We start from the raw sequence: 14,039 nt of genomic DNA, 5'->3' as shown, positions 1-14,039 counted from the left end.
GTGCAGAGTAAAGGGGTTACTTTAAGTAGGTAGAAGAGGCAGCCAAAGCCACTGTGCAGCTATTCAAAATGTTCCTGAGAACCATGGATGAGGCGCTGCTCGAACTCAGTGGTGGTGGGAACCCAACTGGGAGGTGATGCGTGCAAAGCGTGTACCTTAACCCCTCTAACTATCACTTCAGCCCTCAGAAAATTGAGTTTTGTTTTTGAGTCATATCTGGTGGTGCTCAGGGATTACTCTGGGCTCTCGACTCAGGAATCATTCCTTGCAGGCCTTGGGGAACCATAGACAGTGCCAGACTGAACAAGAGTTAACCACATGCAAGGCAAATATCTAACTCACTATCCTATCTCTCCAGCTCCCAGAGAATGATAAAAATACCAGTTATAACCTGGGGAAATCTGAAAGCACTTTTTCAGACTATGAGAAAATAGGGACTAGAGTAATATTATAGTATAGCAGCTCTGGCATTTGCTTTGAACACAGTTGACCTGGGTTTGATCCCCAGTGTCCATGAGACACCAAAAGGGATTCTTGAGTATCTCAACTTAAAACAAAATATATATATATATATAAATTTAAACTCAATTAAACATAGCTTAAGAAAAATAAACAAGCTGGGGTATGGTGCCACCAGCAGGTCAACCTGTACCTGCGGGGCAAGAGCATCAGCAGCCAGATGGAGCCTTCTGGCTTCCTGATAACCCAAAATTGCTGATGTACCTGTGACTGAACCCCAACAACTTAGGGCAAGTTTACCAAGAAACTAAACAGCCAAAAGTTTGGTATGTGGGAGCCAACCCACAAACTACGTCTGGCTCAGTTATACAAGCTCAGTTACCAACCATATTTCAGAGCCCCATAAATCTCGAAAGAGATAAAAGCCACAGTTAGGGCTGGTGGTGAGGTGCCCTACGGCCAAGCGGGCATATCCTGCAGGGCATATGCCAATAGTTTATTTCTCTGAGAAGATGGAAACAAGGGCCACCATCCAGAGACACACAAAAGAATCTCTGAACCGAGCAGCTCTCTGCGAGATGCCTCCGGACTTTAAGCCAGGCCAACTTCACTGGGGAGCCTCAGACAGGGGCAGGCATCATCCCTCCACCTGCCCCTTAAAAACCCCGACAGGCACCAACTTCCAGAACACAATGAAAAGTGCAGGCACACAGGTTCAGTGACAGCAAACTCCAGGCCTCAAGGGATAGGGGATGGGCCGGTCCCTCTCATTGGCCTCCCTCTCCCCGAGGGAAGCTGGAGGTCATGCCCACAAACTGCCCTCGGCTGCCACTTAAGCTCCTTAATGGTCAAAATCCAGATACACAAAGAAACTCTGAACTGAGCAGCTCTCTGCAGAGATTTCTCCACACCTTAATTATCTAAACTTTTAAAATTTGAGGAGCACACAGCCACTCCTCTGGTCTCATGACATCTTATACTATTCATAACAAGCAACACAAGAGAGAGTAGCACTGTAGCACTGTCATCATGTTGCTCATCGATTTGCTCAAGCGGGTACCAGTAATGTCTGCATGGTGAGACTAGTTACTGTTTTTGGCATATCGAATATGCCTCGGGTAGCTTGCCAGACTGCTGTGCGGGCGGGATACTCTCAGTAGCTTGCCAGGCTCTCTGAGAGGGACGGAGGAATAGAACCCCAGTTGGCTGTGTGCAAGGCAAATGCCCTACCCGCTGTGCTAGCACTCCAGTCCAACAAAAGACAGTATGGGGGAGATTGTCTGCCATAGAGGCAGGGGTAGGGGTGGGACGAGGGGGTGGATCCTGGGGACATTGGTAGTGGATGGTGGGCACTGGTGGAGGGTTGGGTGTCCTATAATTGTATGACTGAAACTCAAACATGAAAGCTTTGTAACTGTATCTCACAATGATTCAATTTAAAATTTTTTAATTAAATTAAATTAACATTCTGAATAAAAAAATGTATTGTGGAGTGCATGTCAAATTCAATTAGCCTAATCAATGGATGAATAAGTAGCAGTACTCCAACATTTAAAGAAATCTGTGGCACTGTAGCACTGTCATCCCGTTGTTCATTGATTTGCTCGAGCGGGAACTAGTTACGTGTCCATTGTGAGACATGTTACTGTTTTTGGCATATCGAATACGCCAGGCTCTGCCTTGTGGGCAGGATACACTCAGTTGCTTGCCAGGCTCTCCAAGATTGAGAAACAAAAATAAAAAGCCTTAAAAACCTAAGTGAAAATAAATGTCAGAAAAATCAACTTACAGTTTTTCTAATTCAAGAGTCATCATGAGGATGTTTTGGACTGGTCCAAGCAACACTGATGTTGCTCCCATGTCTCTGAGGGAGAAAACACAAGCATGATGTGAATCCAAATGCAGAAGCTTTAGAGTTAAGTAGATGAGATTAATGAAGCATATATTTGATTCTGGCTTCGCTGTAAAGCCAGGTCAACTGTTTACTCTAGACCATAATTCCAGAGAGCTCTTACAGAAATAAGAGATTTCTCTATCATCAAATTAATGACAATTTGGTAGACTAAATAAATTTCCTTCCTTCCTTCCTTCCTTCCTTCCTTCCTTCCTTCCTTCCTTCCTTCCTTCCTTCCTTCCTTCCTTCCTTCCTTCCTTCCTTCCTTCCTTCCTTCCTTCCTTCCTTCCTTCCTTCCTTCCTTCCTTCCTTCCTTCCTTCCTTCCTTCCTTCCTTCCTTCCTTCCTTCCCTCCCTCTTGTCTGACTTATCATTCTAAATTTCATCTACTTCTTTTAATTTTTTTTTCATGTGATCTGGGAGTGGCCTTGGATTTTGCCCACATCTGGCAGTACTTGGGAGATATGCTAGGTGCTGTACTTGTGGGTTACTCAGAATTGAGCTCTGAGAAACATGTATGGCGCCAGAGGTCGAATCCAGGCCTCTGGCATGCAGTGCATGGGCTCCAACCACTCACCTATCTGGTCCTCTTTACTTTCTTTTTTTAAGTAATGTTTACATTATTACTCATTACTTTCTGGAATAAATAATACTTCTACATGTATATTTCTTATCCATATGTACTCAACATTGCTCTTTTCCTCTGTTGGCTGTTACCCATGTACATTCTTTCTTAATCTTTTCCTTTGACAATGAATCTCAATTCAACAATCCAGTGTTAAAATTCAAATTATAACTTTTAAATTCAATGCAAAACACAATCTTTGGCAAAAATGGAGAAAAATAAAGACCGCAAATTATAGCAGAAACCATATGAGCTACAAAACTATTATAATACTTACAGATATTTTAATGCTGGCAATTTAAAAAGATATGAATCTTCAATAGTTGTTAGAGGATTATGACTGAGAATTCTAAAAAATATACAATAAAATTAAAATTATAGACATAATCAGCAACTAGCATTAAAGTTTATATTTATTTTATTAGCATGGAACTAGAAGGTGAAAAAACATTATTTTCTGTCATCTATAATCATGCTTAGAATCCATAAACCATTTTTTTTTTGCTTTTTGGGTCACACCCGGCAATGCATGGGGTTATCCCTGGCTCATGCACTCAGGAATTACTCCTGGTGGTGCTTGGGGACCATATGGGATACTGGGAATTGAATCCAGGTTGGCCGCGTGCAAGGCAAATGCCCTACCTGCTGTGCTATTGCTCCAGCCCCAAACATTCTCCCTTTGGGGAACACTCAAGTCTCTAGATGATAAAGTGAAGGGGGAAGAGGGTGGGAGGGTGGAGAGAAACACAAATGTAGAACAAATTAAAAATATGCTAACAAATTTTTCCAAGTTGAAAACCCTAGGAAGAGAGGCCAAATAATACAGCATGTGGGGTACTTGCCTTGCATGCAGCCCAGTTGTGTTCCATTCCTGGCACCTTATATAGGCCCCACAATAAACCAGGAGTGATCCCTGAGCACAGAGTCAGGAGTAAGCCCTGGACACCACTGGGTGTGTCTCCCTACCACCCCCAAAGATGAAAGAAAACCCAGAGAGTGATGATGTCTGCAGGAAGTCCTTGCTCTGCAGCAAATATTATTTTTCTTCTTTTTTTAAATTTTATATAGGGCATAAACTCCATATTACTTTTTCAAATTTTTTTTAACTTTACAAGTTAGTCCACAATGTTTGATTACACTCAATATTCAAACACCAATCCCACCACCATTACACCTTCCCTCCACCAAATTCGGGATGTTTCCATCCCAACCCCAATCCCTGTCACAAAACACAAATGAAGTAATATATTTCATATTGTCTGTTATGAAGAACTGCTGAACAGGCTTACAAAAAAAGTGTTCACATAAGAAAGACTGTGAAGATTGTTCTATTTTGGCAGGAACCATTAAGACATTCTATATTGAAAGTAAAGTGAAATTTATTAGTTACACAGGCCGGGGGGGGGGGCTTAGAGTGGGGAGGCTAGGGGCGTGGGGGAGTTTGGGGTGTAAGGGGGCGGGGTGGAGGTATACTGGGATTCTTGGTGGTGGAATATGAGCACTGGTGAAGGGATGGGTATTCGAGCATTGTATAACTGAGATTTAAACCTGAAAAATTTGTAACTTTGTAACTTTCCACAATAAAAAATTTAAAAAAAAAGACATTCTATAGGATATCACTAACAAGTTGTTGAAGTTTGGGTGGTGTGAGCTTTGGTATACATATCTGAAAATATGTATAACTGTATCACTGTCATCTTGTTGCTCATCAATTTGCTCGAGCAGGCACCAGTAACGCCTCCATTGTGAGACTTATTGTTACTGGTTTTTGACATATCAAATACGCCAAGGGTAGCTTGCCAGCCTTTGCCATGCGGGTGAGATACTCTCGGTAGCTTGCCAGGCTCTTCTAGAGAGGTGGAGGAATTGAACCTGGGTTGACCGCATGCAAGGCAAATGCCCTACCCACTGTGCTATCATTACACCCCTGAAAATATATATGTATGCATATATACATATTTCCCTCTATGATTTATTGCCTACAAACTGAACCCCATCAAATGTGGTGTGGTAATTATGGAGAATGGGTAGGGAGTGTTTTATGACGTGTTGTGCTGCCACTTTTGCCGCTGCACAGTCCAGGAATATTTTTGCTCGTATGTGAGGTTCGGCCTGAGCACGTAGGGAGCAGCCTTGAGCATTGCGGCGCTTGGGTTAGGGAGGTTTTCTAAGAGGATCTGGTGGAAGCAGTCCTCTTGCCAGTCATTCTCACAGAGATCTTTGTGCCCTGACCTTTGTCACACTGTATGTGATCACTGGGTCACCTGTCAGTCTCCTGGACTTTCAGCTTCTTGAATGCCAGGGTCACCTTGACTGTCACTGGTCTGACAATATTGGGTAGTTACTAGATACTTCAGAAATAACATTATGGATAGCACTGTAGCACTGTCGTCCCATTGTTCACTGATGTGCTCGAGCAGGCACCAGTAACGTCTCCATTGTGAGACTTGTTTTTACTGTTTTTGGCATATCGAATAAGTCACGGGGAGCTTGCCAGGCTCTTCTGTGTGAACATTATGGATATATTGGTAAAATGAACCAGTTCCTTCCCTCCCTCCCTCAGTTCCTCTCTCTTTTCTTTCTTTGGTTTGTGGGCCACACCCAGGAATGCTCAGGGATTACTCCTGATGGTGCTTAGGGGACCATATGGAATGCCAAGCATGAACCTGGGTCAGCCGCCTGCAAAGCAAGCACCTTTCCTGCTATATTATCACTTCAGTCCCAGAAGCAGTTCATTTTTGACAAAAAGTTTTGTTCCAAGATGCTAGATTGAATTTTCTTTTTAAAAATAGGCAAACTTTTTAAAACAAGCAGACAAATACACAGGAGGGGAAAAAAACAAAGAAATTTTCAGTAAACTCAATTCAAGAAACATTAGCATTAGCATACCCTAATATATATACACATTAGCATACCCTAATATATATACACATGTATATTAGAATATATATGTGTATATACATACACATATATATATAAAGACAAAGCTAATATCTATTGCCAGATGCCTGGTATCTGTGATCAGCACTTCACATTTAATTGTCACAATAACTTTACTGATAGATATTGTTAGTCTGCTTTACAAATGAGGAAACTGAGCCACAGAGCAGTTATATATAACTTGTTCTAGCCATCAAGCTGGTAAAAAGCAGAGCTGGGATTTAAATTCAGTTCAGACTCAAAAGCCTGTTTAACCTGTTGAATGATGAGAAGGGGTTTAAAAGATTGTGTAAGCTTAATTTTCTCAGGGCACTCAATGCAGAAATACCCTTTCAAACCACCTTCCTGGGAGTCCAAGTGACTGTACAATGGGCAGTGTTTGCTCTGCAATTTTTTTTTCTTTAAGAATTTTATTTTATTGAATCACCATGTGGAAAATTACAATGCTTTCAGGCTTAAGTCTCAGTTATACAATGCTGAAACAACCATCCCTTCACCAGTGCCCATATCTCACCACAAAAAAAAAAAAAACATAGTACACCTCCCATCCTGCCCCCCCTCACCCCCCCACCTTGAAACTGATATAAATTTCACTTTACTTTCTATTTACTTTGGTTACATTCAATATTTCAACACAAACCTCACTATTATTGTTAGGAGTACCCCACTAGAGACAGACCTGTTTTGAAGAGATATGAGGTCTGCGGCAGCGTGGTTTTGGATTGCTGTACTTTAGCAACTAAGTCCAGGGAGATTTCTTCCAGATATTGGATCATTGCAAGCTTGTAAACCCCATCTGTGGTCGTCATAATATGTTGGTCACCGTGCCCTTCGCCCCCGGCAAGGAAGAGGCGAGAGAAATACCTTTCCCCTCCTGGGCGGACATGGGGCCGTGGCTTAGTTCTTAGGCTGCAGACATTCTGCGAGGAGCTGCCCATACCGAAAACTTTAGCTGGCGACTGGAGTCACGTCTGGAGATTTTTATTCCCAGCACCCCATATGGTCCCTTGAGCCCTGCCAGGAGTGATCCCAGAGCACAGAGCAAAAACCTTTACATGCTTTATCTTCCCATCTTGGAGAGAATATAACAATTACATTTGGAGACTGAAGAGACAGCTTATATGGCTGCATGCAGGTTTTGCCCAGGTACCATCCCCAGAACTACATGAGCCGCAGATCCCCACCTATTGGCGACCCCTGAGCACGGGAGGTGTATCCCCCAAAGCATGACCTGGTGTAGCACTCCCAAACAAAAACTCTCTATTTCCTTCTTCTAATGATCTTCCATGAGTAAATATTTAATTAGCTATAGTCATCAAGACTTTAGAGAATTGAAACCGGGCTATTGGTGAATCAGTGAAAAGGATAGAATCTAAAACTTCATTTCCTCTTTCACAAAATTAACAACTGGAATATTTGATAGAATCGTATTTTCAGAATTCTTGAATTTTAGTAAGTGGGTTTATACCAAAAACCCAGGAACATTCAGTTGAGAAAAAAGACAAATTCCTGTAAGAATAGTAAGATGGATATTGCTTTAACTTTTCAGACATTTACTCTCCATTCTGAGGGGAGCTTAAAAAGCATCCACTTCCCCCAGGATCAGTGGGAGCAGAATGCAGCTGGGGTCCCTTCAAAGCTGCATTCTCAAAGAACTGTCAGAATTTTACTTCTCTGGTGAATTTCCATGAGAAAGGCTTGTCTTTGGACTGAGGCACTATTTTACAAGGTGTTGAGGCACTTGCCTTGTACACAACCAAGCCAGATTCCATCCCTATTTTTCCATTTGCCTATTTTTAAAAATATTTCATCCCATAGCTGGTCCCGTGAGCACTGCCAGAGTGAGTCATGTTTTAGGATCCAGGAGCAACCCTTGAGCACCTCCTGATGGAGAAGCTATACATAGCTAAAAGCCTCTCCCTACAGGGAATTTTTGGAAAACAGTCATAGGTAAGTATTTCAACATGGCTGCTCTTTAAGAGGCAATGGATAAAAGCTAGGGCACAAAAGTCAGCCCAACCAAAAGACTTCAAAGGTGAAGCTGAGGAATGAGAGATCCAGAGAGACTTCAAAATGCTCTGACAAATTGCTGGGGAACTGGACCATGAGACACAACGTCTATGTGACTATAGAAAAAAAGACTACTATCATTAATAAACAAATTCCACCAGGTTTTAAGATACAGGAGCAGTATGCCTAAATTGGTCATATTTCTAGACACTAGCTAGAAGTAATTAAAGATTAAATTTTTTAAAGTTTCAGATATACGGCTCAGAGATATAGTACAGCGGGTATGGATCTGGGTGTGATCCCTGGTCTCCCATATGGTCTCCCCAACACTTCAACACTTGAGTGCAAAGCCAGGAGGAAGTCCTGAGTATCACCAAGTGTGGCCCAATAAACAAAATAATTAAAAAATAAATTTAAAAGGTTTCATATATAATGACACAAAATATGAGAAACAGGAGAAGAGATGAACAGGAACTTTTTCAAAGAAGAATACAAATGGCCAAGGACCTAGAGACAGCATAGTGGGTAAGGTGCTTGCTTGGATGCAGCAAACCTGGGTTCAATCCCCAGCATCCCATATGGTCCCCCGAGCAGCATCAAGAGTGATTACTAAGTGCAGAACTGGGAATAAGCCCAAACATCACCTAATATGGCCCAACTCCAAGCCCAAAGGAGATACAAATGACCAAAATGCATATGGCAAAAAATGTTTTATATCACTAATCATCAGAGAAATGAAGATCAAAACAACAGTGAGTTATCATCTAATACCACAGAGACTGGTATCACTGTATCACTGTCATCCCCTTGCTCATCGATTTGCTCAAGCAGGCACCAGTAATGTCTCCATTGTGAGACTTGTTACTGTTTTTGGCATATCGAATATGTTACGGATAGCTTGCCAGGCTCTGCCGTGCGGGTGAGATATTCTCGGTAGCTTGCCAGGCTCTACGAGAGAGGTGGAGAAATCAAAGCCAGGTCGGCCACATGCAACAGAGACTGGTACTCATCAAAAAGAACAACAAGAACTAGTGTTGACAAGGATTTGGGGGAACAGGGCCTCTCATTCACTGCTGGTGAGAATGCTAACTGATCCAACCTTTTAGGAAGACAATATGGACATTCCTCAAAAAAACTAGGAATTAAACTTCCATATGATCCAGAAATTCCACTCTTGTGAATATATCCTAAGGGCCCAAAAGCACAGTGCATAAAAGGCATCTGCACTCCTAGGTTCATTGCAGCAATATATACAACAGCCAAAATATGGCAACAGCCCAAATTCCCACAAACAGATGACTAGATAAAGAAAGTATGGTATATATACACATAATGGAATATTACCCAGTTATAAGAGGAGATAGAGTCATGCAATTTGCTGCAATGTGGATAGATCTGGAGAGTATTGTGTTGAGTGAAATCAGTCAGAGGGAGAGGAACAGACTCAGAACCATCTCTCTCAAACTTTGTAGGGGAACCTCAAATGCCCAATGGCAACAGAAACAAACAGCTGAACTGGTCTTCAGTAGGAAACTTGCCACTGGGGCAGAGATGGGGGTGGGAGATAAGTTAGGGAGAACAGTAGGACAATGAGATGGCTGGACAAAGCGCCTGCTACAGGGGCAAAGGGGGCGGGGGGGGGGGAAGGGGGGAGGCGGGGAGACGGGTGGAAAGTAGTGGACTCTGGTGAAGGGGTTAGTGTTAGAACAATGTATGCCTGCACCTCAATCACAAATATCTTTGTAACTTTGTAATTCACAGGGATTAAAAATAATTTTTTTAAAGGATAAAGGACTGGAGAGAGCATACAGGGGTTAAGGTGCTTGTCTTGCATCCACTGACCCAGGGTTGAATCCCCCACACCCAGATGGTTCCCACCAAGGGACACTCCTGAGTACAGAGAGCCAGGAATGGCCCTGCGTGCTGCTGGGTGTGGTCCCCAAACCCCCAAAACCACACGTAAATTTAAAAATACCTGGGAGACATTAAAGATGGAAATAAATGGAAAGACGCATCCTGACCAGAACCCTATTACTGATAGCATTCATCAAACTGAGCTGTGTTTTTAGTATCATCTTTGTACAAATCTCAGCTTTAATATTATCATCATCATCATCATTATCATCATCATCATCATCATCATCATTATTATTATTATTTTGGAGCTCATGGATACATCCAGCAGTGTTCAGGGCTTATTCCAGGCTCTGTTCAAGGGTCTCTCCTGGAGGCGCTAAAGGACCATCTGTGGTACTGAGGACAAAAAGATTGTCCACATGCAAGGCAAGCGCCCTACCCGCTGTACTATCACTCAGCTCCCAAAGAGGATTTTAAAATATCTATAATAAGCGTGAGGAGATAGTTAATGTATCTCCATATTCACCAGGGATATTGGCCTGTAGTTTTCTTTTTTTGTGGTGTCTTTGTTTTTGGTATTAGGGAAATATGGGTCTCATAGAAACTGTTTGGGAGAATGTCTGTTTCTCCAATTTCCTGGGAAATCTTGAAAAGAACTGACAGTAGGCCCTCTTTAAAGGTTTGAAATAATTTGCTAGTGAATCCATCTGGACCTGAACTTTTGTTTGGGGGAAGACTTTTGATTACAGTTTCAATTTTCTTGATAGTGATAGGTCTATTCAGGTATTCCACATCTTCTTGGTTCAGTCTTGGGAGAATACAGGAATTCAGGAATTTGTTCATTTCTTCAAAGTCCTCATATTTCATGGCATATAGCCTTTCAAAGTAGTCTCTGATGATCTCTTGAATTTCTTTGGTTTCTGTTTTGATATCCTCGTTTTCATTTCTGATTCAGTTTATTTGGGTCTCTCTCTCTCTCTCTCTCTCTCTCTCTCTCTCTCTCTCTCTCTCTCTCTCTCTCTTTGTGAGTCTTGCTAGTGGTTTGTCAATCTTCTTTATTTTCTCAAAGAACCAGCTCTTGGTTTCATTATCTTTTGAATTGTTTTTTGGGTTTCCATGTGGTTAATTTCTGCTCTAACTTTTTTTTTTTCGCTTTTTGGGTCACACCTGGCAATGCACAGTGGTTACTCCTGGCTCTGCACTCAGGAATCACCCCTGGCGGTGCTCAGGGGACCATATGGGATGCTGGGAATAGGACCTGGGTCAGCCGCGTGCAAGGCAAACACCCTACCTGCTGTGCTATCACTCCAGCCCCTCTGCTCTAAGTTTTGCTATTTTTTTCCTTCTGCCTGTTTTGGGATCTTTTTACTGGTCCTTTTCTAAGATCTTGAGGTGTGAAGTCAATTATTTATGTAGGCCTTTTCTTCTTTCCTGAGAAATGCATACAGCGCTATAAATTTTCCCCTTAATATGGCTTTCGCTGCATCCCATAGGTTCTGGTAACTCGTGTCTTCATTATCATTTGTTTCCAGTTATCTTTTGATTTCTTCTTTGATTTCCTTCCTGACCCACTTGTTGTTCAACACTGAATTATTTAATTTCCAGGTGTTTGATTTAGTTCTCCGCATCTGTGTGTGATTGACTTCTATCTTCATTGCATCATGGTCTGAAAAGATATTTGATACAATTTTTACCTTCCTGATTCTATTGAGGTAAGTTTTGTGGCCCAGCACGTGGTCTATTTTGGAGAATGTTCCATGTGCACTGGAAAAGAATGGGTATCCTTTCTTTTGGGGATGGAATGCCCTGTATAGATCTGTTAGCCCTCTCTCTTCTATGTCTTCTTCAACAAAATATTAGCAAATAGAATCCAACAAATTATCAAAAAGATCATAGGCCACGACCAAGTGGGATTCATCCTGGTGATGCAAGGGTTGTTTCACACAAAAATCAATCAACATAATTCATCATATTAACAAAAGAAAAGATAAAACCATATGAGCATATCAATAGATGCAGAGAAAGCATATGACAAGATCCAGCACCCGTTTATGATGAAAACTCTCACCAAAATGGGTTTTTAAAAAACCTTCCTCAATATAGTCAAAGCTATCTACCACAAGCCAATGGCAAGCATTATCTTCAATGGGGAAAAGCTAAGAGCCTTCCCCCTAAGGTCAGGGACAAGACAAGGATGCCCACTCTCAACATTTCTGTTCAATATAGTACTGAAAGTACTTGCAATAGCGATTAGGCAAGAAAAAGATATTAAGGGCATCCAGATAGGAAAGGAAGAAATCAAGCTCTCACTATTTGCAGATGATATGATACTATATTTAGAGAAACCTAAAGCCTCTACCAAGAAACTCCTAGAAACTATTGACTTGTATAGTAAAGTTGCAGGCTATGCGAACAATGAGAGAGAGGAAAGTGGCATAAAAATAGCAATCCCGTTTACAGTCATACCTTAGAAAATCAAGTACCTCAGAATCAGCTTAACTTAGGAGGTAAGGGACCTGTACAAAGAAAATTACAAAACGCTACTTCATGAAATGAAAGAAGACACGAGTAAATGGACACATATCCCCTGCTCATGGATTGGGAGAATTAACATTGTCAAAATGGGAATACTCGCCCAAAGCCCTGTACACATTCAATGAGATCCTCATAAGAATACCTATGAAATTCTTCAAAGAAATGGATCACACACACTCCTGAAATTCATATGAAACAATAAATCCCCTAAAATAGCTACAGTAATTCTTAGGAAAAAGAAGATGGGAGGCATCACCTCCCCCAACCTCAAACTCTACTACAATGCAGTTATAACTAAAACAGCATGGTACTGGAACAAAGGCAGAGCTGCAGATCAATGGAATAGGGTCAAATATCCTGATGCACACCCTCAAATATACGATCATTTAACCTTTAATAAGGGAACAAGAAATGTGAAGTGGAGCAAGGAAAGCCTCTTTAACAAATAATGCTGGCAAAACTGGACAGCAATGTGCAAAACATTGGGCTCAGACATCTACCTAACACCAGCCACAAAAGTCAGATCAAAATGGATTAAAGACCTCAACATCAGACCAGAATTCATTAGGTACATTGAAGACAAGGTTGGCAAAACCCTCCATGACATTGTAGCTAAAGGTATCTTCAAAGATGACACCCCACTGACCAAGCAAGTGGAAACGGACATAAACAAATGGAACTATCTTAAACTAAGAAGCTTCTACACCTCAAAACATACAGTGACCAGAATACAAAGACAATCTACAGAGTGAGAAAGGATATTCACCCAATGCCCATCTGATAAGGAATTGATATCAAGGATATTCAAGGTACTTGTTGGACTCTACAAGAAAACACCCAACCCCATAAGAAAATGGGGTGAAGAAATGAACAGAAACTTTCTCAAAGAAGAAATCCGAAGGGCCAAAGGGCACATGAAAAAATGCTCTTTATTATTAATCATCAGGGAGATGCAGATTAAAACAACAATGAGATATCATCTCACACCACAGAGACTTGCCCACGTCCAAAAGAACAAAAGCAACCGGTGTTGGCGCAGGTGTGGCAAGAAAGGGACTCTTCTTCACTGCTGGTGAGAATGCCGACTGGCCCAACCCTTTTGGAAAACACTAAGGATGATCCTCAAAAAGTAGAAATTGAGCTCCCATTTGATCCAACAATACCACTTCTGGGAATATATCACGGAGATACAAAAAGCATAGAAGAAATGACATCTACACTTGTATGTTCATTGCAGCACTGTTTACAATAGCCAGAATTTGGAAAAAACCCAAGTGCCCAAGAACAGATGACTGGTTAACAAAATTTTGTACATCTACACAATGGAATAGTATGCAGCTGTTAGAAAGGATAAAGTCATACAATTTGCATGTATGTGGATCTACATGGAGAGCATCATGCTAAGTGAAATGAGTCAGAAAGAAAGGAACAGACACAGAAAGATTGCACTCATTTGTGAAATATATAGAAACAGAATGGGAGACTTACACCCAAGAATAGTAGAGATAAATACCATGAGGACTGTTCCATGGCTTGGAAGCTGGCCTCACATGTAGGGGGGGAAAGGCAGCTCAGATAGAAAAGGGAACACCAACTATGGGGTGCTTGGAGGGCCCGCTCGGGATAGGAGATGCGTGCTAAAAGTAGACCTCAAACCAAATGATAGCAATTCAATACCTCTATTGAGAGTCACAACACTCATAAGGAGAGAGAGAGCAAA

At 41.6% G+C, this 14,039-nt stretch overlaps 1 protein-coding gene across 1 annotated transcript in view; it reads right to left on the bottom strand.

The window, feature by feature from the left end:
* LOC129406538 (leucine-rich repeat-containing protein 37A3-like) overlaps nucleotides 1–14,039 on the bottom strand; it is a 97,123-nt gene that overhangs the window by 15,643 nt on the left and 67,441 nt on the right. Inside the window, exons 8-9 of the mRNA XM_055144699.1 lie at nucleotides 3,255–3,326; nucleotides 2,249–2,323 (exon numbers count right to left, since the gene is read on the bottom strand). Of these exons, the coding sequence (XP_055000674.1) occupies nucleotides 2,249–2,323; nucleotides 3,255–3,326 (147 nt within the window). The remainder of the gene's footprint in view (nucleotides 1–2,248; nucleotides 2,324–3,254; nucleotides 3,327–14,039) is intronic.

This window comes from Sorex araneus, chromosome 7 (assembly GCF_027595985.1).
Source record: "Sorex araneus isolate mSorAra2 chromosome 7, mSorAra2.pri, whole genome shotgun sequence".
Classification (NCBI taxonomy): domain Eukaryota; kingdom Metazoa; phylum Chordata; class Mammalia; order Eulipotyphla; family Soricidae; genus Sorex; species Sorex araneus.
This window is presented reverse-complemented; position numbering and strand designations above follow the sequence as displayed.